Source organism: Gobio gobio (assembly GCF_949357685.1).
Source record: "Gobio gobio genome assembly, chromosome: 22".
Taxonomy (NCBI): Eukaryota; Metazoa; Chordata; class Actinopteri; order Cypriniformes; family Gobionidae; genus Gobio; species Gobio gobio.
This window is the reverse complement of record NC_137118.1, coordinates 26,816,544-26,840,090: the sequence shown is the minus strand read 5'-3', so window position 1 is coordinate 26,840,090 and position 23,547 is coordinate 26,816,544. Positions and strand designations below refer to the sequence as shown.

Genomic DNA, 23,547 nt, shown 5'->3' with positions numbered 1-23,547 from the left:
TAACATAATTGTGAATAAATAAATAACAATTTGATTGACAGTATTGGTTCTTGAGGCAAAGTTGTTCAGTGTGAGGAGATCTATCATAATTTCTTCACATTATGTGGATGTTTTTTACCCCACCTGATTACAGAGATGGAAAATACCATTTACAGCCAAAACAGGCAATTCACCATTGGGAATACATGGTTTTCAAAGCTTTTTAACAGTTATAGCGCCAACTATGGTCCGATCTCCATGAAACTCTGCATGCTTCTTCAACATGTTATGACATATATACATGTCAATTTTCGTGAAGTTTTGAGTTTTTCTTTAGGATTTATAGGCTTTTGAGTGTATTTTGCCACGCCCCTCTTCTAAATGGCCCTGTTATAGCCATCCAAATGCAAAAGTTCAACTTTTTTTCGATAATTATTGATCAAGAGAGTCCAGAGAATTGTCCTACACTGGTTTGGTTCTGATCGGGCAAAAATCCAGGGACTAGTTCGCAAAAGTAGGTTTTAAACATAATAACAAATATTTAATGAACGATTTGATTGACAGCAATAGTTCAAGAGGCAAAGTTGTTTAGTATGAGGAGACCTATCATATGATATGCATATTTTGTGGATGTGTGCAACACCACGTGATTACAGAGCCATTAAACTCGTTAGCGCCAACTAGTGGCCGATTTCTTTCAAAATTCTTACAGACCTCTAGGGCCATGAGTCAAACATGCCCACAGAGTTTCGTTCCGATCGGCCTCCGTTAACCTTGTCTAATAGGTGCTCAAATTTAATTGGCTGTGGCGGCCATGTTTTTTGACATACGCCAATTTCCTCATAGATATATATGGTACCTTGGACCAAGACACTGAATAACAATTTTCAAGTCAATCGGACTAATGGTCAAGTGGTCATAGCCTTTTTCATGTTATTATCATGTTATAGCGCCACCAAGTGGCCAATCGTCGCGATTGTTTTATCGTGACCAAAGACTGAGCCCATACATATGTGTACCAAGTTTGGTGAAGATATCTTATTTTGATCTAGAGTTATAGCCTTTTTAGTAAAATAGGCTCCGCCCTGAACGTCAATTTTTAAGCCCCTTAACGATCTTGAATCCAAATTATGACTTTTTTTCAATGATTAATAATATTCAGACTCCAGAGAACATTTTGGCACTGGTTTGGTTCCGATCGGACAAAAAACCTAGGACTAGTTTGCAAAAGTAGTTTTTTGACAAAATTCAAAATGGCGGAAAAATTTGCATACCGGAAATGAAATCGGAGATATACATTTTTTACGTCAGGTATTCAGCTTTCCAATGATATAAGACACTTGAGTCTACAACATACGGTCTAGGAGTTATGAGCAGTTTCGCGCAATTGATTGCTATAGCGCCACCTATAGGCCAATCGGGGTCATAATTTGATAACCTCTCCTCGATTTTTGTACTACCTATTGGCCAAGTTTCAAGTCTCTAGCCCTTACAGTTTGGTCTGCACGATGCGTTTTAGGTCTGAATAATAATAATAATAATAATAATAATAATAAAAATCAGCACAAATACAATAGGTGTTCAGCACTTCGTGCTTGAACCCCTAATAATAAAAATCAGCACAAATACAATAGGTGTTCAGCACTTCGTGCTTGAACCCCTAATAATAATAAAAATCAGCACAAATACAATAGGTGTTCAGCACTTCGTGCTTGAACCCCTAATAACAACTTTATTCAACAATTTCTTCACGTCTGTGTCAGTCTCCTACGCTGTTGACGTTGTAAATACAGTCCAGTGCTTCAGAGTTACCTCAGAGCTACGCCAGAACGCCGGCTTACCATTGGCCGATGCTGTTCACGTGAGCACCACGACGCATGCGTGTGATGCTGACACAGGAGCTGATCAATGTAAACTGCGTAGGAGACTGACACGGAAGAGAAGAAATTGTTGAATTTTTTTTTTTTTGTTAGTTTTTTTTTGCACACAAAAAGTATTCTCATTGCTTCATAAAATTAAGGTGAAAGTGGTAATTAAATAGCTGTCTATGGAGGGGTCAGAGATCTCTCAGATTTCATCAAAAATATCTTGTGTTCAGAAGATGAACAAAGGCCTTAAGGGTTTTGAACAGCATGAGGCTGAGTAATTAATTACATAATTTTCTGGGTGAACTATCCATTTAAAGCATTATTGTATTGCATGTCGAATATTGCATTATTTAACAAGTTATCACATTTTTCTTCAATATCGTGCAGCCCTAATTAAGATAATGAAACTTGTGTTATATGTTGCTGCTCTACAAACAAGAAGTTTATATTAAGTAACCTAAATTTTAAACACAATATTACCATGTTATTTTGTGTATTTTTGCTTCACCCAAAAATTAAGTCAACGCAAAATCAATATTTATATCTTTTTGTTACGCACGATAGCAGCGTTTCATTTCTAAATGAATCAGAGTTTTTGAAAAAGTCGGTTGAGTAATTGATTCAATGACTCACTCATAAAAGGTCACATGTTTCGTTCCTGAATCAGTGTCGATCAAATTTGTTGAGTGAATTTAGTTTTAATAAATTCACTCATAAAGGTCACTTGTTGCCAGGTTTATACTTTAATCTAAGTTTAAAAGAATAGCTTTAAATAATACTTAAAAATACAAATACAGTCAATGGACTTAATCTTACTTTATTTACCAGTTGTTTTTGCTGTTGATTTTCAAAGATTACATTTAATAAAAAAATGTGAAATGAAAAAAAATGTGTTGCTTGGAATTATTTTATTATACTTTTTCACCCTTTTTCAAAGCTTAAAGAGAAGCGTTTATAAATCATTTCGTTCTAATTTAATTTTGTGTTCCAAAAACGAAAGGTCATATGGATTTAGAATAACATGCGGTGAGTAAATAATGACAGAATTTTAAATATACAAGTGTGCTCTGTGTCTTCTGCCTGTTCGCTCGCATGTAACATTTGTTGTGCTGATGTTTTTTTTTTACCTTTCTGTTCTGTTCTGTTCTGTTCAGTTCAGTGCTTTTGCTCTTGGTGGAACAGACTGTTCTTGAGTTTTGTTTCACTTTTTTGTGTTTGATGTGAAAGGTCCATTTTGCTGCCATATGTTGATTTGAATTATTCTGAAATGCATGCTTTTTATGTTCTTTTGTCAGTGCAGCTGAGCTTGCCAAGCAGCATGCGTATCATGAGGGGATTTGATCATGTTTATGTCGCAGCCCAGCTTCACTTTCACTGGGGAACTAAAGAGGTCCCTGGTTCAGAGCACACCATAGATAATGTACATTTCCCTGCTGAGGTGAGCAGAGATAAACAAAACACGGTCTTTATAAAACTATAGCCACTTTCACACATGCAGCCTTTTCTGGAACATTTTTATCGTTTACAGATCATGTTGAGAAGGTCAGGACGTGCTGCTTTAGGCCAATCATAAAGTTCTTATGTAGATGATGCTATTACTGTTTGCAGCCATGCCTGTGACTCGGAAGCTGAAAATTGTTGTCAGAGTGAACAGATAGTGACACTGCTCATCTGGGCGGGCGGATTTTCAGCCAATTATTGACATCACAGAGTTACGTAGAATTTACATATTTTGTAGAATTCGTGCTGTGTGAATGATATCACTAAAACGACAGAAAGTCTTGTTTTAACAGCAGATGGTTTAAATTTACCAGAAAAGGCAATTCAGCTATTTTAAAGCAACATAGTGGTTTTAATGTGTGAAAGTGGCTAATGTAAAGCAACAGGCATCAGATGAGAGCAAATGTCATGGCATTCATTGTTTTCCGTATGGAATTCCCAAACCGATCTCATGAGAAACCATAACTATTGAACGAGGTGGAGATATCGCATGAATTCATAGAATGTGATTCGTATGAAAATGTTTTTATTTAAAAAAAAGTATGCATGAAGCTCCACCCTAACCCACCCCTAAACATTACAAAATTCCACACATCTCCCAGTCCATTACGTTGATGCTTTACATATGTAGCCTGTAGGACACAATCAGATGTTAATTCTAAAAGAGATTCCACATCCCAAGTCTCCCCTATATCTCACTTTTCACTAACAATTAATCCATCAAGTTAATTTCCCCCAGGAAATCAACATAGAAAAAGTCTGCAGATTCTTTATTTCCTATAGTCATAAGTGATTGCAAACATAATGTGTGGCATATTGTATAATATTTGTTACAACAGTTTCCTCATTCCCTTAGATCCATGTGGTTCATTATAACTCCAAATATGCTAATCTGACTGAGGCTGCTACTAAAGCTGATGGATTGGCAGTGCTAGGAGGATTCATAGGTGTAAGTCTTTTGACTAAAACCTTTCTGGCTACAGTAAAGTTTTTCAAGCAGCAGAATGTGGTTTGATACCAATAAAGACTTTGCAATTCGTTTGTTAGTATTTTTTTTTTTTGTGGACTTTTTCCTCAACAGATTGGCCTGCATGAAAATGACAACTATGAAAAGATCCTATCTGCTTTAACAGACATCAGCATAGAGGGTAAGAAACTGTAACTAATGCAGTATATAAATTTATACTGAAAAGGTGGCACAGAAGCACTTCTGAATGGCATTTAGGTGAACTGTTTTAATGGTGCTCAAAGGTGGACTGTTTAATGGTGTTCAGAGGTGCACTTAAATTACAACTTCTTTGACACTTAGGGCTGAAGTAGGCCCATAATTAGGGGTCTCTGGGGTGTACCCTTTTATATGGTTGTATTTGAGGAGCTTTGTAGCATACCCCTTTTCACTTACAGTAACCAAACTTCATTGGGCCAAACAACTGTCACATTCATATTCATTGGCTCCGCCCAGACGGTAATTGGCTATTACTGGTTATTTGGGAAATACATGCTCTGGAATTTGATATACTTCTCCTTGGGGATTCATCCGATTGCCACCAAACTTGGTCAGCATGAAACCAAGACAGTGACGATGCTAAATTGTGGTTTGGCCGTGGCGAGACAACAAATTTATATTGAATATGACTCTGACTCACATCCATGGGAACGGCTTCCAACAACAAACACACAGCTTAAGTTTAATCAAAATCAGTCATTCTTATTGGGTGTTTTAGAGACTCTTATCATGCTTCAAATGTCATGGAATTTGAAACACACAACAAAGTTGACGGCTAGTAGACACGGGCAAAGCCTTAGAAACGGGCGGGGAGAAGGGGCTCTATAACTCCACCTTTTGACAAAGTGGGTGGGAGGGGTTAGTTTTACCTACAGTCACCAAACACGGTAGGCTACATGTATTGTCCTCTTCGAGCCGCACAACTTTCTAATTTACAGTCTTTAGCTCCAACCAACAAGAAGTCAAGGGATTAAATGAATGACAAAAAGGGAAACTGGAAGAGTTTCATATCTTCTAAATAATACACAATTTATTGCTATATAAAATAATACAAATAAAAAGTTAAAAAAAACAAATTTTATTATTTTGTATAATTAATGCATGATGTTAAAAATCAGGCACGTGCAGAGGGGGGGGGCTTTGGGTGCTCGAGCCCCTGCCCTTTTTCAAAATGAATCAAAAGTGCCCCTCTCAGACGAATATCAATTATAATATCGTGGTCAATAAAACTAAATAAATGTGATTATTATAACATGACAATGTATACAATAGTAACGGACGTCTCAAAAGTCGGACAATTTCTGTTGAGGCGCTGCTATAACGCGTTGCTATCATAGACCGTAAAAAAATAGGTTGCTATGGGTTGCGTGCGTTTTGATTGACAGCTGATTTTCCACTGTTCGGAAACGGCTCTCGAGCCAAATATGGTCCTTTCAGAGAGTGTGTGGCCTCACGAGAAAAAAGTAAACCAATATTTTTTTTTTCATCCATAATCAGAGCTAATGTGTTGATTTAATTACACATCTATATATTATATATTTTAAAGTATTACACAATTCACCAATGCTTGTTTGTTAGTGTATAATACACCAACCAATCGTGATCTGGCAAAGCAAGTTCAAATTCCATTGGGTGATGTGAAGTGGGGCGGTAATTTTCTGTTCTTATTCATAAATCGGTTGAAAATGACATGGACAGACGAACTAACGTTTGTGGAACGATTTCCTGCGGTTTGTCTCATTTTATTAATTGCATCACTGACTAAATGGATTTTAACTGACAACAAACAAATCCCTGTACAAAACCATGCAGCAGCAAAAGTCGCATTAATGGTAAGTAGTAAACTCACTTGTATTTATGTATATTGATACACCGTTTACTATTTCATGAAACTATCAAAGTTAACAAAACCCAAGTGCCACCGGCACCTACAAGCGAAGTGTAGACTGGCGAAATGGTGACGTGAAAGGGCTTTATTATATTAACGTTAACATTTTTTAATATTATGCAGCATTATGAAAGAAGTCTCTTATGTTCTTCAAGCCTGCATTTATTTGATAAAAAACAGCAATATTGTGAAATATATTAAAATAATGGTTTTCTATTTTAAAATAATTTAAAATATAATTTATTCCTGTGATCACAGCAGGATTTTCAGCATAGTGTCACATGATCATTCAGAAATCATTCTAATATGAGGATTTAATGTCAATGATGGAAACTGTGATACTCTTTTCAAGATTGTTGGATTAATAAAAAGTTAAAAAGAACATAATGTAATAATATTTCACAATATTAGGCTACTGTTTTTTCTGTATTTTTGATTAAATAAATGCAGGCTTGATGAGCATAAGGATATATATATATATATATATATATATATATATATATATATATATATATATATATATATATATATATATATATATATATATATATATATATATATATATATATATTGCCCCTTTTTTACATTTGAGCCCCTGCCCCTGAAGAACTCTCTGCACGGCCTTGTTAAAAATATGCAGATTTCGAGCTATCTGGCTAAAATAAATAAATAAAATGAATTGTAATACATAGTATTACCACTTAATGGCGGCATATGCCTATTTTAAACAGATTTAAAAAAATAAAAGCCTTATTGCTGAGGACAGTGTTTTCAGACATAATTTATTACTTGTATATATTGCAAATTAATATATATTTAGACATTATCAAAGACTACTTTCTGTCACAGTTATTTTTTTGTTTAAAATGTAGAATTTTCTGGCTCAACTAGATCATAAATAATCATAATTAAATAATCATGATGTGGCTCATGGGTGTGGCTGTTGTTGTTCATGGTCATAGTGGCACCAGCTGCTGCAGTAAATGTGGCATATTCAATTGATTTTGATGTAGTTCTTTTACATTTACCCACTTTAAATGCACTACCTGTAATGCATTACCTGTCATCCACATAATGGTGGTGTCGCTGGGCCCATCATCGCTGCTTGTAGCTATATTTAAGTTTGGCTTTTGCGTGGCATTGCATCTTTAAACTGTATTCTGAGCAGCCACAGAGCAGCCTTAACTCCGCTGTGTGAAGATGCCTTAATATCTGTCAACAAAGAAAAGCTTTGCTGATGTTTCTGAACCAAGTGGAGAGGAATTATCATCTAACCTGATCTAATGGTCTTTTTTGTCAGAGTCAAACACTGAGGTTCCTGGTTTTAATGTGCGCCATCTTCTGCCAAACAGCCTGGAGAGGTTTTATAGGTACAATGGGTCCCTGACGACCCCTCCGTGCTTTCAGACGGTCAGCTGGACTCTGTTCAATGACTCAATCAAAGTGTCAAGAAGACAGGTCAGGCTGTTCTCACAACCTCATAAACCTCATCAGAAACACATGAAAGGGCTTTATAACTCATCCAACTCACTGCGTTCTTGTTCTTTCGTTTGTTAGCTAGCAGCATTGGAGGACACTTTGAAAACTGGACACAACAAGCTTCTATCCAAAAACTTCAGAGCGCAACAACTTCTGCACGGGAGAAAAGTGCTGACATCTTTCCACCTGGTATCCACTATGGGAAGTATGTACAATGTACATTAGGTCTCTTTTAGCTCTTTTAAACCCATGTTACATAAAAAGGTAGATTGGTCTCAGTTGAATCTGAAAAGACGGATTTAGCCATAACTAATTGCTAGTTAATGAGACTAGTTCTTAAGAGGCAGTCTTTAACTTAAAGGCTATGTTTATGCAACTGGCCCCTGATTTTGTCGCAACTTACAGTGGCCCCTAAAAGTATTTGGAGTTTTATGAAAAGTCTAAATATGTTTATATTAGAAAAAAAGCTACATGATCAATTAAGCATTGTAATTATTGTGTACATACACGTTGTTCTGCAAAACTGAGTTTTTGCTGTCATTGTGGTTGGAGTAGGGTAGGTTTAGGGTTGCGGTTCATTCAGTAGTGTAATGTTGTTTTTCACAGAAACCAAAGAATCTCCACAGCCTGAAACACAAGACAACAATGTAATAAAAGCCAGTGGAGCCCATTGTAAGAATCTACTGTAATGTATAATACAAACCTGATTACAAGTCAACTGGAGAAAATTTATATCAAACGATGTTTCTTGTTGATGTTTCATTTTGATTATTGTTTTTTGTTCACAGGGCACATTCTGGCCATTATGTTTGGCGTTCTCTTCGCCGTCACATTTCTGGTCTTCTCCATGTACACATATCGACAGCAGAAAAAGTTCTCGAAGTATGTTCATGCCCATCTGATTCATCACCCCTTAATTTAAGAGTTTTTGTTTGTAACCTTTACTGCTCTCTGCTTTTTGGAAAGCAGTACAAAATACTTCACATGCTTCTCTCTCTGTTTCTCTCCAGGTTTAAAAAAGACCCCAAGAAAAATGTTATTTATAAACCAGCTGCTAAGGAAATAGATCAAACCTCTGTTACTGTAACATGAGCCACATTTATTCTGAAACTTTTTTGTCTTGTTTGTTTGTTGAGGAAAGAGTCTTGAACGTGAGATTTTGGAATGAATTTCCCAAACAAAATCTGGTTTGCAAATTATGTCTGTCTGTGATTAATCTTATAATTATATTGTATAGTTGTATGTTCTGGTATGTTGTACGTCACTGTGGGTCAGGATATTTTTACATACACTCTTAAAATGGTTCCATGAGGAGTTCGCAGAGATGCCAAAGAAGAACCATTTTGGCTCCTCAAAGAACCTTTCAGTGATCAGTAAAATAACCAATTTATCAGAAGAACCTTTTCCACGTTTTAATAAACTCCCAGTCCTTCACACATCACAGACAGTAGTCACTGCCCTCTTCGAGTGGACCACAAACTATGATTCACTCATTATGCTGACAATTTGAACACAGTCTTATGTGAAGCTGCGTGACCAAACAGATGGAAAACTTCCTCTGTCGTTCTCTCAGATGATACTGCAGGTGTGTTTCAAACATGGTCCGGAATAGTAAACAAATTTCAAAGTCCATGAGCATTTAAATTATAAATGCTATATATAAGATATGACAGGTCATGTAGAGGATTTGAGTGTATTTCAACACAACTCTGTTGAAGACTGACTATAAATTATGCAATCTAAAGCACTGGGGGGTGGGGGAGGTCACAGGGTCATTTATATATTGACAGAAGGGCAGAGATCGCATGACCCTGAGAGCCTAACGTGTCAAAGCAGCACATATCAGTAACATTTTAAGTTAAGTTAATATAATAGCTAACATTAAACAGCAGTGCTTTAACAGCATTTACTAATCTTGGTTAATGTCAATTTCTATATAAACAAATAGAATAGGCCACAAGGGACGTGCGGAGGGGATATTAGCTCTTATTGATCCTACAAGCTTGATTAAACCATCAATATGTAAGGAAAATACTATATATATGTTGAAAAAAAATTAAGAGATCATTTAACAGTGATTTCTCAATGTTAAGTGGTCTCTTAATTTTTTCCAGAGCTATATATATATATATATATATATATATATATATATATATATACACACACCGATCAGGCATAACATTACAATAATATTGTTTTGGTCTGCCTTTTGCTGCCAAAACAGCCCTGACCCTTCAAGGCATGGTCTCTCCACTAGACCCCTGAAGGTGTGCTGTGGCATCTGGCACCAATATGTTAGCAGCAGATCCTTTAAGTCCTGTAAGTTGTGAGGTCCCCATGGATCGGACTTGTTTGTTCAGCACATCCCACATATGCTCGATTGAATTGAGATCTGGGGAATTTGAAGGCCAAGTCAACACTTCAAACTTTTGCTTTGTGGCAGGGCGCATTATCCTGCTGAAAGAGGCCACAGCCACCAGGGAATACCGTTTCCATGAAAGGGTGTACATGGTCTGCAACAATGCTTAGGTAGGTGATACGTGTCAAAGTAACATTACCATGGATGGCAGGACCCAAAGTTTCCCAGCAGATCATTGCCCAAAACATCACACTGCCTCTGATAACGCCGACTTGCCTTCTTCCCATAGTGTATCCTGGTGCCATGTGTTCCCCAGGTAAGCGATGCACACACACGCGGCCACCCACGTGATGTAAAAGAAAACATGATTCATCAGACCAGGCCACCTCCTTTCATTGCTCCGTGGTCCAGTTCTGATGCTCATGTGTCCACTGTTGGCGCTTTCGGCGGTGAACAGGGGTAAGGATGGGCACCCTGACTGGTCTACGGCTATGCAGCCCCATACGGAACAAATTGCGACACACTGTTTATTCTGACACCTTTTTTTTTATCAGAACCAGCATTAACTTCTTGAGCAATTTGAGCTACAGTAGCTTGCCTGTTTGATCGGACCACACGGGCCGGCCTTCACTCCCCACATGCATCATTGAGCCTTGGCCGCCCATGACCCTGTCGCCGGTTCACCAATGTTCCTTCCTTGGACCATTTTTAATAGATACTGACAACTGCAGACCGGGAACACCCCACAATGGGCTGCAGTTTTGGAGATGTTCTGACCCAGTTGTCCAGCCATCACAATTTGGCCCTTGTCAAACTTGCTCAAATCCTTACGCTTGCCCATTTTTCCTGCTTTTAACACATCAACTTTGAGGACAAAATGTTCACTTGCTGCCTAATATATCCCACCCACTAACAGGTGCTGTTATGAAGAGATAATCAGTGTTATTCACTTCACTTGGCCATAATGTTATGCCTGATCAGTGTATAACTACAGCTACAGGCTTTTTACTATGCAGAAAACAGGAAAAAAACATTCTTTGTATGACAGACTGACAAAAAAACGTCAGCACAATTTTCATCACAAATAAAACTATTGCAAGGCACAACTTTTAAAATCTTGAACACATTTTTAATATTTGAGTCAAGATGTTTCCTAGGCTGGACATCACTTTTGGCCACTACTGTACATTATTACCATTTCAGGAATGAACATGAATTAATAATATATTGAAAAACTAACATTAAACTAGATTAATGCTGTGTACACTCATTGTTGTTAGTAACCCTAACCCTAACCTCAATGTTGTGTTACCCAAACATCCTTAGCATTGAGTCCACCCATCACCTTATGCATTCAGTTTAGATTTACGATTCACATAAATGTGTACCATATCTGGAGTAAATATTTCACTTTCCCCTCAAATAACTTTGACACCATGAAATGATTAACAGGGTCTTTTTTTAATCTTTTTTGTTTTTCTAATCAATTTCAACAGCAATCTGATTCCCTGTTTGGCACATCATATTCTTATAAACTTTATAAAGCAGCATTAAAATGTTACATAATTACAAGAAGTCCTTTTGTAATTGAAATTCAGGTAAGCACCGAGTTATTGTGTCCAATATACAGTACAGACCATGAAGAGAGAGCTCCATCTGCACAGTTCTTAACACTGGATGCCAAATGTAGACCAGAAACAGCTTGCATACAAACAGAGTATGAGTACAGAAAGTAATACATTAACATACAGAAGCAGAGTGAATGTTGGTGGTTACTGAAGGCAACGTATGCTAATCGCGTGCTGGAAAGAAGGAGCAGGAGCATCCAGAGAAACAACCCGAACGCTGCAGCTCCCCGTGTGTGCGGAATGTGCTTTAAGGCTGGAAAACAGCTGATGTGTCAGTAAATGCTGTGATGATGTTAGTGTGCTGGGTTAGGAATTAAAGCTATGTTACTGTAAGTCACTGAGATGACAAGTGTGAGATCTACATCCAAGTCAGCTGTCCTGCATGTGACAACACAGTCCAGCACCACTTCTGAAGCGCCTATTAATGACTCTAGAATATCCAGATTTTGCTTCCCATCCATGCGTGTAAAGGTGGCATTCAATTGTCAGAAATATATTGAAAATGAGGTTTAGCTGCTTTGTTATTCCCATTGTATACTGAGCTACAAACAAATTATGGTTACACTTTGTTTTAATGTGTCCCTGTTACTGTAGGTACCGATTAACATTTATTAACATGTACTCACTATATGGTTTAGGGTTAGTTTAGTTGCATGTAATTATGCAAAATGTACGGTTATTACTATAGTAATGGGTAACAAGGACACGGTCAAATAAAGCGCTACCCAAATGGCTTTAACACTGATTGAAAACAACGGTAACACTTTATTTTAAGTGTCCTTGTTACTGTTGGTAGGTACTGAATAATACTAATTAACATGTACTTACTATAGTTGTATGTAATTATGTATAATTTACTGCTATTAATATAGTAAGTACATGTAACGTGTGTAACAAGGACACTAAAATAAAGTGACTTTAATTCAACAATGATGAAAAAATGTGTTACCCTTTATTTTAATGTTTCCTTGTTACTGTAGGTACGGAGTAATATTAATGTACTTAGAGTTAGGGTTTGGTTTAGGGATAGTTTCATGTAATTATGTAATGTACTGTCATTACTATAGTAAGTAACGGGTAACAAGGACACTGTAAAATAAAGTGTTACCCAAATTACTTCAATACTGATGGAAAATGACAGTTACACTTTATTTTAAGGCGTTTCAGTGTAATTATACATTTAAATACTATGTAATAATAATAAACTACATGCACTTAGGATTTGATTAAGGGTTAATCCTATGTAATTATGCATACGTTATAGTTATTACTACAGTAAGTACATATAACGTGTAACAAGGACACTGTAAAATAAAGTGTTACCAGAAAGACTTTCAAAAAGACCAGGCATCGATCTGTCCAAAAACTGCATAATTACACATGGAGACATTTGTTCAGTTTGAGAACAGTGTAAAAGTTAAATGTTCTCATTGTGCATTCATTTGTCACAACACAAAGAACGTGTTCCGGAATGTACTGTACAAATATGAAAAGCCTTCAATGCCAGTAAATGGAAATGCTCTGGACTAATAATAATAAATGATGATTACATGAGTGAAAGAGGGTGAAGAGGTGCTCTGTTTCGATCACTCCTCCCCCTAACAGTGGCTCTACAATAAGGCTTCATTCAAAATGTAAAGGACATCAACAAAGAAAACTCAAAACCACAAACATTCACAAGAAGAGCCAGAGAATGTTGCTTTTAAAACAATAATATTAAAGATCAGTCTTATTGATTTGCATTCAGATCAAGCTATTTACAGTGTTTGTGTGAGAGTCTTGTGGCCCGTCTGAGATCACTGATGCTGGAGGGGATGTGTCTGGATCCCCTCAGGGTTTGGAGCTACTCGATGTGCTCTTTCACAAACCGCTGCCGTTCAGTCAAGCCGTTCTCTCGTACTGGATCTCACTATGAAGATTCCCCTTCAGCTTTCCTGCCTGCACAAAGAGCCAATGCAGACACCATTAGACAAACGGGAAGGTATCAAGGGCTTGGGATGGTGTGGGAGCACTGATCTGTGGGCTGGTACTGCTCTTAGTCTTTAGGAAAAGGATATGGTCGGACTCACCATGCCCTTCTTAAGAAGGCAATTCTTAACTGCTTTTTTTTTACCTTTAAGGAATAGTTTACCCTAAAACGAAGATTCTGAAATTTTTTCTCCCTCAACTTGTTCAAATCCTGTATGAGTTTCTTTCTTCTGCTGAACACAAAAGACAATATTTTGAAGAATGTCTGTAACCAGACAGTTGACGGTCCCCCATTGACTTCCATAGTAGGAAAAAAAAATACTATGGAAGTCAATGGTGACCATCAACATTTTGGTTACCAACATTTTTTAAATATCATCTTCTGTGTTCAGCAGAAGAAAGAAACTCATTTGAAGGGAGAGTAAATGACAGAATTTTAGGGTTAACTATTCCTTTAAGAATAAATTACGAATATTTTGTATTCCCAAAAACATCTCGATGACAATTTACAATAAGGTTTCATTTGTTAACATGACCTAACATTAATCAGTACTTTCTTCAGCATTTATTAATATTAATCAATGTTCATTTCAACATTTACTGATACATTTTTAAAATCAAGAGTTATATTTGTTTACATTAGTACAATAATGCAGTATGAACTAACAAACAATTAACAATTATACTTACTAACATTAACAAAGATTAATAAATGATTTAAAAAATAGTAAAAAATATTTTCCATCTGGAACCTTAAAGGTTTTTTCAAAAATAAAAGAATGTTTTATTTAGAGTTAACTTTTTTCTTAAGTTAATTGAATATGGCTCCAGATTAAACAAATATAATAAAGGAAATAAAAGTACATTATACTTCAAAGGAACACGCCGACTTTTTGGGACTTTAGCTTATTCACCGTATCCCCCAGAGTCCATACATACCATTCTCATCTCTGTGCGTGCCATAACTGACGCACCCACCGCTAGCCTAGCTTAGCACAAAGACTGGAGGTAAACGGCTACAGCTAGCCTACTGCTCAATAAGTGACAAAATAACGCCAACATTTTCCTATTTACATGTGATGTGTATAGTTACATCGTGTACTAAGACCAACGGAAAATTTAAAGCTGTGATTTTCTAGGCCGATATGGCTAGGAACTATACTCTCATCCCTGCGTAATATTCAAGGAACTTTGCTACCGTACCATGGGTGCAGCAGGCGCAATGATTTTACGCAGTGCCTGAAAATAGTCCCCAGCACACTCTCCGTGCAAGCAGGTTGTCACATTGGTTTATGTTGACAGAAGTTAGCCTATTTTCAGGTGCTGCGTAATATCATTGCGCCGCTGCACTCATGGTACGGCAGCAAAGTTCCTTTTGTCACTTATTGAGCAGTAGGCTAGCTGGAGCCGTTTACCTCCAGTCTTTGTGTTAAGCTAGGCTAGCGATGGGTGCGTCAGACATAATTATGGCACACACGGAGATGAGAATGGTATGTATGGACTTATCTAACTCTGTGGGATACGGTGAATAAGCTAAAGTCCCAAAAAGTCAGCGTGTTCCTTTAAGATGTAGTGGAGAAAAAGTTACAGATACTTGACAAATGTGCCTAAATATTTTAGCGGAGTACAAATACAATTACGGTCAACAACTGTGGAAATCTGCAAGCTTAGTATTCATGTGAGCCTGGTGGAAATGCTCTTGAGCCCAGCTCACAGATACTGTCTACTGTAATGAGAGCGATGAAGAACATCTGGAAGCATGTGACTTTCAATAACTTCCTGGGTCAAGAAATGCGCAAAAAGAGCATAAATGTAGAGTGTATGCAGGTCATGTCTTACGTGTGCAGAGTGCGTTGAGGTTGTGCAGTGATCCTCCAGATGAGAAGAAGGCCCAGACAGCCATCAGCAGCATAATGCCGTACACAGGAGGGAGACTGGCTTCATACAGCGGGTTCAACAGCGACTGGCACACAGGAAGAGAGAACATTGCAGACTAGCAGTAGACACGGTATAGAAAAACAGATCTGATCTGGACAGGACACTCTTCAAGCAGAAGGAACTGGATGAAATATTCTTAACGATATCAATCCATAATCTGACTTGTGATTTGCAGCCTGGAATCATAAATCACACCATGTTTGGTAATTTGGCCAGAGGAGAACTGGTCCTGGTTTCTCCCAAGGTTTTTTCTCTATTTCTATCATGATGGAGTTTGGGTTCTTGCCACCGTCTCCGCTGGCTTTCTTAGTTGGGGACACTTAATATTCAGCAATATTATTGATCTGACCGCACTGACGCTATTGGATGAGAACTGAACTGAGCCGGACGATGACATCACTTTTTTCTGCAGAGCTGCTAAAGATGAAATGAACTCATTTCATAATTGATGAACTTTACAGTTATTGAACTGAATCAACACTGAACTGACCTCAGCTGAACAATGACCCTATTGTCTTTTTAGAGCTGCTTCACAGCAGAATTGCTGTATGCATCATTGATCATTATTTTCCTGTTTTTCCCTGTAAAGCTGCTTTGAAGCAATCTATATTGAACAAAGCGCTATAGAAATAAAGGTGACAACTTGACATTTATATTTTGAGATGCGTGTTAATACAAGGCATAAACAGGGCCAAAGTCTGACAAGCTATAAAAAGCAATAGCACTTTCTGGGGAAAGTTTATATAGCGAGGCACACGGATAATCCAAGCTGTGTGTATGAAGGGACAGCCCAGTCCCGCTCCTGTGACATCAGAGCAGTTTCAGGTAATGTGAACCTCTGCTGCCGCTTCCAGATGAGACATTAGACCTCTGAGCTGCTATTCAATCATCTGAGCAACAGCATTATCATGAATTAGCATGGAGAGCATATCAAATGTCTGGTGTAACTATAGCATCACAAGATACAGTTGCTCAGCTGTATACACAGCACATCATTTGCCACGCTTGAGTACACTAGCGTTCAAATGCTTGGAGTGATTGTTTAATGTTTTTTTAAAGAAATCTCTCTCAAAAAAAAGAAGTCTTTTTTGACCAAAATACAGTTAACATTAATATTGTGAAATATTATTATAATTTAAAATAGCTGTTTTCTATATGATTATATTGTAAACTGTAATTTATCATTACTCCAGTCTTCAGTGTCACATGATGCTTCAGAAATAATTCTAATATGTTGATTTGATGATCAAGAAACATTTCTAATTAATATCAATCACTTCATATTTTGTGGAAAATATGATTCTCCACAAATATGTTTTTTCAAGATTCTCTGATGAACAAAGTTCAAAAGAACAGCATTTATTTAAAACAGACTTTTTTTGTAGCAATGTAAAAGTTATATTGACTTTACAGTTATTTTTGATCCATTAATACACACCGGTACTTCTGAAACATTCCTTCAAAAAAGCCTAACTGAACAGTAGCACATTTATAAGTATGTATAAGTACAACCTAATGCACAAGTAAATTGAATATATGAAATCAATTGTCTGGATCAACTAAACAGAGTGGACTATAGAAATGAACCTGCATTACATAGAAAACTATTAATAAAAAAATATGGAACTTGTGACTTGTCGTTTTTGTCAGATTTGACCTCACATTAGAGACAGATTCAGGACAGTGAACGTGTGTATGTTTATGTAAAGCTCACCAGGCCAGCAACTAACAGGTGGAGACCGACGACAACAGCGATGACCCACCAGCGGCTCTTCTCACAGCCCTCGAAGAACACAACGCCCCAAAACGTGTGCAGCAGCGTCAGCGCCAGAGTCATCAGCGCTACACATCAAACACACAAGCCTTAAAGATGCAAACACAATACACCAATTCACCCCACCCCTAATAGTTTTGGTTAAAGTACATGAAAATGAGAAATACTGCCTTGGCAACTAGCAGAAATAAGGTGTTTTCAGCTAATGTTTGTCATTTCAAGTAATGATTTTTTTATGGGTTTATGTTTTTTTTTAGGCATTTTAGTTAACTATAATAACCTTGGGTAAAGCAAGGCTGTGTACGTACATGATGGTGAAATTTTAAATATCAATCCGAGGTTTTTCTGTTGTTTGAGTTTGAGAAGAGAGCCATCAACAGATAAAGCTTCAGAGCTGGTTTCATTAAAATCTTGTGTTTCAATATAGCTACACAACATTTTAATGATATTTAACTGAAATTATATGGATGTACTCATGATAATGTAATAAATATGTGTTTCTTGTAAAAGTAGAACCTAACGACATGACCTTTACTCTGCTGCTTCTATATTTCATGGCCAAATCCAGGTTATAATAGATCGATAAGAACAACTAAAAACCTACAAGATATTTAAGATTCATTTTCAAGAGAACTGATTTGTTTAAACTCATATCAAGGGTGTTAGAGTTAGTGTTGTCATGATACTGAAATGTTTATACTTCGATATATGTTACCGTGAAAAATATTGATATTCTATACCATTTTCAAAACCATGGGGAAAACTTCCATATATACCGCCATACAGATAATTTGTTATCATCTCATAATATTTAGATAATTTGGGTAATTTTGTTGTAATAGCTTACACACAGAACAGGGATGCTTTATTTGAATTGTTGAACTACATTCACACACAAAAAATAAAGGAGTACTGGAAGCGTTTCAGATATTTCAGTATCGATACATATTGAAATAGATATTTTTGACAAAACTAGTCAGAATAGATTTTTTCCACAGTGGACTAGAAATATCACAGGACATATCAAATGTTTCAGATATTTTCCGCCAGTGACCCCAGCAATTATTAGAATAGAATATACAGCTCTTCCCAACAGCAGGACTGGTTTTGTGCCATTCGTCAAGTGTTTGTTACTGTTGACATAAAAACACACCACACCTTGTGGTTGAAGCTGTTGATTACTCTGCTTATCTGGATGGCCCACAAGACTTTGCAGGAGCTCACCTGCTGTAATGAAGTAATACTGTGAGTCTCCAAAGATGCCAACCGTCCCGGGACCCAGAGAGTCAGACAGGATGTTGATCATCGAGAACGCACCACTCATGATGCCAAAGCCCAGTCCAGCCACTGCCCAAAAAACACACAGACAATCTGATGATAAATCTGCCAACTAGTGATCTTCAACAGGCAACAGGAAACACAATAACATGCTGAGGCAGCACAAAGTGTGACAGGAACACAATTTACCGTAAGCCATCTGTCGGACTGATATGGCTAAACCGTCATCATCACTAATGGCTGCCAGACCCTCGTTGGCCTTCCTGATGGATCAACACAAGAGTTAAAAATATATCACAGTTTATAGGAAACAGATTCTCTTACAACAGCTGCAATCACCACCGAAGAAAAACAACAACTTGGACAAGTAACACAGGGACCTTCTAGAGCAGGAGTGTCCTGTTCCTGGAGATCTACCTGATCAAACACACAGACAGGCTCCTGAAGATCTTAAGCTGCTTCAGGTGTGTTTGATCAGGGTTTAAGATGAACTTTGCAGGAAGGTAGATCTCCAGGAACAGGATTGGGAACCCCTGATCTATAGGCTTGTCGTAATAATCAATATGTCAACCAATATATGTACATGACCTCGATAATTTTTTGTGATGCAATATATCGGCCATTAGGTTTACATGATAATAAATGTCACCAACATTTTACTTGATTGTGCTGTCATCTTGTATGTTTTCCGTGGCGGAGGCGAAAGTGGTTCTCGGGCAGTTCCTTCATACACAGCGGTTATCGACAGGTGAAAAAAAAGGCACCATTTGAGGCTGACAGTTTGAAAAATAAGCCCAAATGGACTCGATTTCAAAGAAGTTAAAGCCGTTTCACAATGGAAAATGCTTATTTACTATTTATTAAAAAAATGTATTTAGGATAATATATTTTTTACCCTTAATTTCCATGATCTAAAGAATTAAAAGGTTGTCATTTGAAAGTGTGTAGGTCTACTTGCATTATTATGCTGTTATATTAGGATTATATATTCAGTGGCATAAAATGGTCTTAAAATTACAATAATATTGTTCATCGCAAGTATTTCTGGGACGATATATCGATATACAAGCCTACTGATCTAGGCCCCGTCCACATTAATACGTTTTCGTTTGAAAACACATCATGTCTCACCGTTTTGACCTTTGGTCCACACTGAGACGTAGTGTGGACTGTGAAAATGGAGGTATTTGAAAACAATGATGCATGTTTAGTCATGTGACGCATATTAAACCGATATACATGCATGTTTATTCCGCTATTGTGTCTGTTGTGCTATTCACTTTCACACAGTTGCTAAACTGTTACTTTGCACACTCTATATCACAGTCCTGCAAAGATGACAGAAAATTGACTTGCAACTGCTGTCCTGCGGCAAAACATGAGAGCAGTAGCATTTCAGACCAAACATATAATGATTACTAAATCGCATCAGTGAATGGTGAGATATTTTGCTGAATAAAATAATCTTCCCAGAAGAATAGCATGAGAACTTAATTATGTCGGTTCCATCTGTATCATCTCATTGAGCTTTTATGAGGTTTTACCAAGTGGCAACCTCCCGCAGTTTCTCTTGAAGCCAATACGGAAGTGACTTAAACTGCAATTCATCGACTGGCCACTAGGGACAGGCTCCAAAAGGGAGCAGAATCTCATTGAGCCTCATGTTAAAATGCCCAACTTTACAGTAGAAAAAAACATGTTTACAGACTGGTACAAATTGTGGTTTTGGTCTATACGGCTAATTTTGCCCTTCATGACAACGGTGAGTTTTTTATTTATTTTATTACTCAATTGTTTACATTATATATAAAGCCTTAAAATTCTGCATAATTAAGGGGAATGGCCACTTTGAGCGACAGGTGGATTGCCGTTTGTCTGCTGTCTGTTAGCCATCCACGTCCCGCCTCTTCACCCATTTTCAGTTTTGTGGGAGTGACGCGCTGCTAAGATGGCAATGGCCAGCTCAACCCTACTTTACACTTCAAAACTGCTCTTCAAAATCCTATGGGTGACATCACATTTTTTTTTACAGTCTATGGGTTTTACGCATGTGCAGTAAGGGGAATTTAGCAATTTCCAATGTTTCAGTGTGGATGAGAAACTTTTGGAAAATGCTTGAAAACGCCAGTGTGGACAGTGTTTTGAAGCGTAAATGTGTTTTTTTCCCCCAAATATAATATCCGCATTAATGTAGCCATAGTGCAATACTTCTCAAACCGGTCCTGGGCACCCCCCACCAGTGCACATTTTGCATGTCTCCGTCATCTAACACACCTGATTCAACTCATCAGCTCATTAGTAGAAACTGCAAGACTTGAATTAGATGTGTCTGAGGAGGGAGACATACAAAATGTGTAGTGGTGAGGTGTCCCCAGGACAGGTTTGAAAACCACTGCCTTAGAGCATCAACTGAAAGAAGCAATTATTATTCGTTATATCAGAACGAATTCCAAAATCATAACATCTATTCTGTCATTTATAATTTTGTAATTTAGGCAAGACGATGCAGGCAAAACCACCGTTTATTCATGCACTGCTCAATTTTGAGGTTATTTTGCTTCCATAACATGACTAATGGAAAGAAAACATCTAAAATAGACATTTAAGTGTTCATTTTATTACACTTTATCTATTTGTGTCTGTAGATTTCAATCACAATACATATCTTTTAAAGACCCTTTTCCTCAAAGTCAGAAATCGATGGAGGTTTGTTTCCGCCATGGAATGAAACAATTTGAAATATAATTGCAACTTTTTAACTCACAATTCTGAGTTTATATGACCCAATTCTGAGTAAAAAAAAAAGTCAGAATGGCAAGATGTAAACTTGCAATTGCAAGAAAAAAAGTTGCAATAATATTTCAATTGGTTTTATTCTGTGGCGGAAACAAGCCTCTACAGAAATCTATAATTAGCAGCTCTATAATTTACCTGATGGTATACTTTATACATTGTATTCCTAAAAACTGTATGTATCGAAAATATGTTTTTTTTCCTTCTGGCTGTTGACAGTATTGTCACTAACACCAAGTCAACAAAATAAAGCAATCAGATGCTCACATTTCTGTTCTGAAAATATATGAATACAAATACTAACACAAAGTAGTGCATGACAGCTTTTGGTTACACTTTATTTTAAGGTGACGTAGTTACATTGTACTTACTCTACGTACTGAGTAATATTAATGAACTACATGTACTTACTATAGAGTTATAGTGTTTGGTTTAGGGTTAGTTACTTGTAATTATGCATAATTTACTGTTACTACTAAGTACATGTAGTAACGTGTAACTATGTAACCTTAAAATAAAGTTTTATTGTACTGTGATTAATCAAGTGGGAAAGTATATGGTGATATCTGTTGGTTATAATCCTTAGCCTTAAAAAGCTCTGGAATCTGAGCCGTTCTAATGGAAACTATGTGAAACTATGTCATGTTTGGCACTGAGGATTTCTTATCATTTATGGCTCACAATAATGAGCCTTACCGGAGAAGTCTGTAGTAGGCAAAGCGAAACACTTCCTGGAGCAAGACCGAGAAGAAAACTCCAAAAATCAGCAGCCCCCTGTGCAGGTTGGGATCCTGTGCCCCGCTACTGGCCTTCATAGCGATGAACCACACCAGAGAGGACAAGAGCAGAGACAGCAGCCAAAAAAACGCCCTGAAACACACAAACACATGCTCCATCTGCCTGGATTCTCCATGTCTGCCTCCTCTCATAGACACACATTCAGATCTAACTTTAATGTTATGGAAAACAGAGTTGTTTTAACATTAGAATGTTTATAAACTGCAGATTTATTGAACATATACACACAATATATATGTTGAACATATACACACTATATATATATATATATATATATATATATATATATATATATATATATATATATATATATATATATATATATATATATATATATAAATAAATAAATGTATTCATGAAAAATATAGTGTTATCTGGAGTCCAAAAACTGAGCCTGTCTTTGTCACAATACAAACTATTGTGGAGCTACCTGATTCTCTATGGCACTGTATAATTAATGTATGAATAAAACACGCTTTTGTTAAATGCATTATGCATTTGACTGTGTATGATGTGAGTGAAATGTGATCACGTGACTCACCCTGCGATCAGAATGATGACTCTTAATGGATCTTTGGCGATAGTGAAAACAAACAGGGCGAAAGCTGGACCAAACGCTATGAAAGCACAGCCAAAAAACACTGCCAGAGTCATTCTGGACAGACGAGGACCTTTCTCTTTATAGTAAACAGTCCTGCTATTATGAGCAACAATCGGGCTCCAACAGAAATACACAAAATTACAGAAATATACTAAATACAATGTAGAGACAGATTTACTTAATTCTCCATCAATCAGAGATAGTTTAAACCTGCTAATTTCATTTGAAGCGTTACAATACAGACAAATCACAGAATTCTCCTACACAGACAAATAAAGAATCGATCCATCAAAGACTTCAAAACGAATAAATCCGATAATATTGGCGCGGGTTGGGTCGTTCTTCAGTCAGCGCTTTGTTTGGTAACATTTTCTAACTTAATCTCCAGTTTCTCTTTCCCGAATAAAACACACACGCGACACTTCCGAGGGCTTTTGTTTGGTTTAAATGACTGGCTTGCGCTTCCGGGTTTACGTCCTAGCGCCGCGCGCTCCTGTCGCCTAGTGGCGCTGTCGCTAGTAAACAGCATAGACTGTTGAAAGAGTTTTTTTATGGAAGAAATATACAAGATACCAAACAAACAAAGATATAAAAAAAACTACTTAACCTGCTAAGACCCAGGAAAACAAAGTCTTTTGAATTTAGTTTTTTCTTCTTCATGTCATCACATTGTTTAGAGCAGTGGTTCTC

The 23,547-nt window shown here is 37.1% G+C and overlaps 2 protein-coding genes across 3 annotated transcripts in view; one reads left to right on the top strand and one right to left on the bottom strand.

Moving 5' to 3' along the window:
- The window catches only part of ca9 (carbonic anhydrase IX), a 44,989-nt gene extending 35,221 nt beyond the window's left edge, over positions 1-9,768 (top strand). The window contains exons 4-11 of one of the 2 annotated variants that reach the window (XM_079804381.1): positions 3,143-3,285; positions 4,204-4,296; positions 4,429-4,495; positions 7,542-7,699; positions 7,799-7,925; positions 8,327-8,392; positions 8,509-8,602; positions 8,731-9,768. In XM_079804381.1, the coding sequence (XP_079660507.1) occupies positions 3,143-3,285; positions 4,204-4,296; positions 4,429-4,495; positions 7,542-7,699; positions 7,799-7,925; positions 8,327-8,392; positions 8,509-8,602; positions 8,731-8,812 (830 nt within the window). In that variant the 3' untranslated portion in view covers positions 8,813-9,768. The remainder of the gene's footprint in view (positions 1-3,142; positions 3,286-4,203; positions 4,297-4,428; positions 4,496-7,541; positions 7,700-7,798; positions 7,926-8,326; positions 8,393-8,508; positions 8,603-8,730) is intronic. The other variant, XM_079804382.1, reaches the window with a different exon arrangement.
- A 1,422-nt stretch (positions 9,769-11,190) lies between these two features.
- Positions 11,191-23,335, bottom strand: LOC307119102 (gamma-secretase subunit Aph-1b). The gene is made up of 7 exons (XM_079805181.1): positions 22,798-23,335; positions 22,155-22,328; positions 18,855-18,928; positions 18,612-18,734; positions 17,328-17,455; positions 15,515-15,638; positions 11,191-13,645 (listed from the first exon to the last, which is right to left on the bottom strand). The coding sequence occupies exons 1-7, from the start codon at positions 22,908-22,910 to the stop codon at positions 13,617-13,619; spliced, it is 765 nt and encodes a 254-aa protein (XP_079661307.1). The 5' UTR covers positions 22,911-23,335; the 3' UTR covers positions 11,191-13,616.
- Positions 23,336-23,547: the final 212 nt, after the last annotated feature.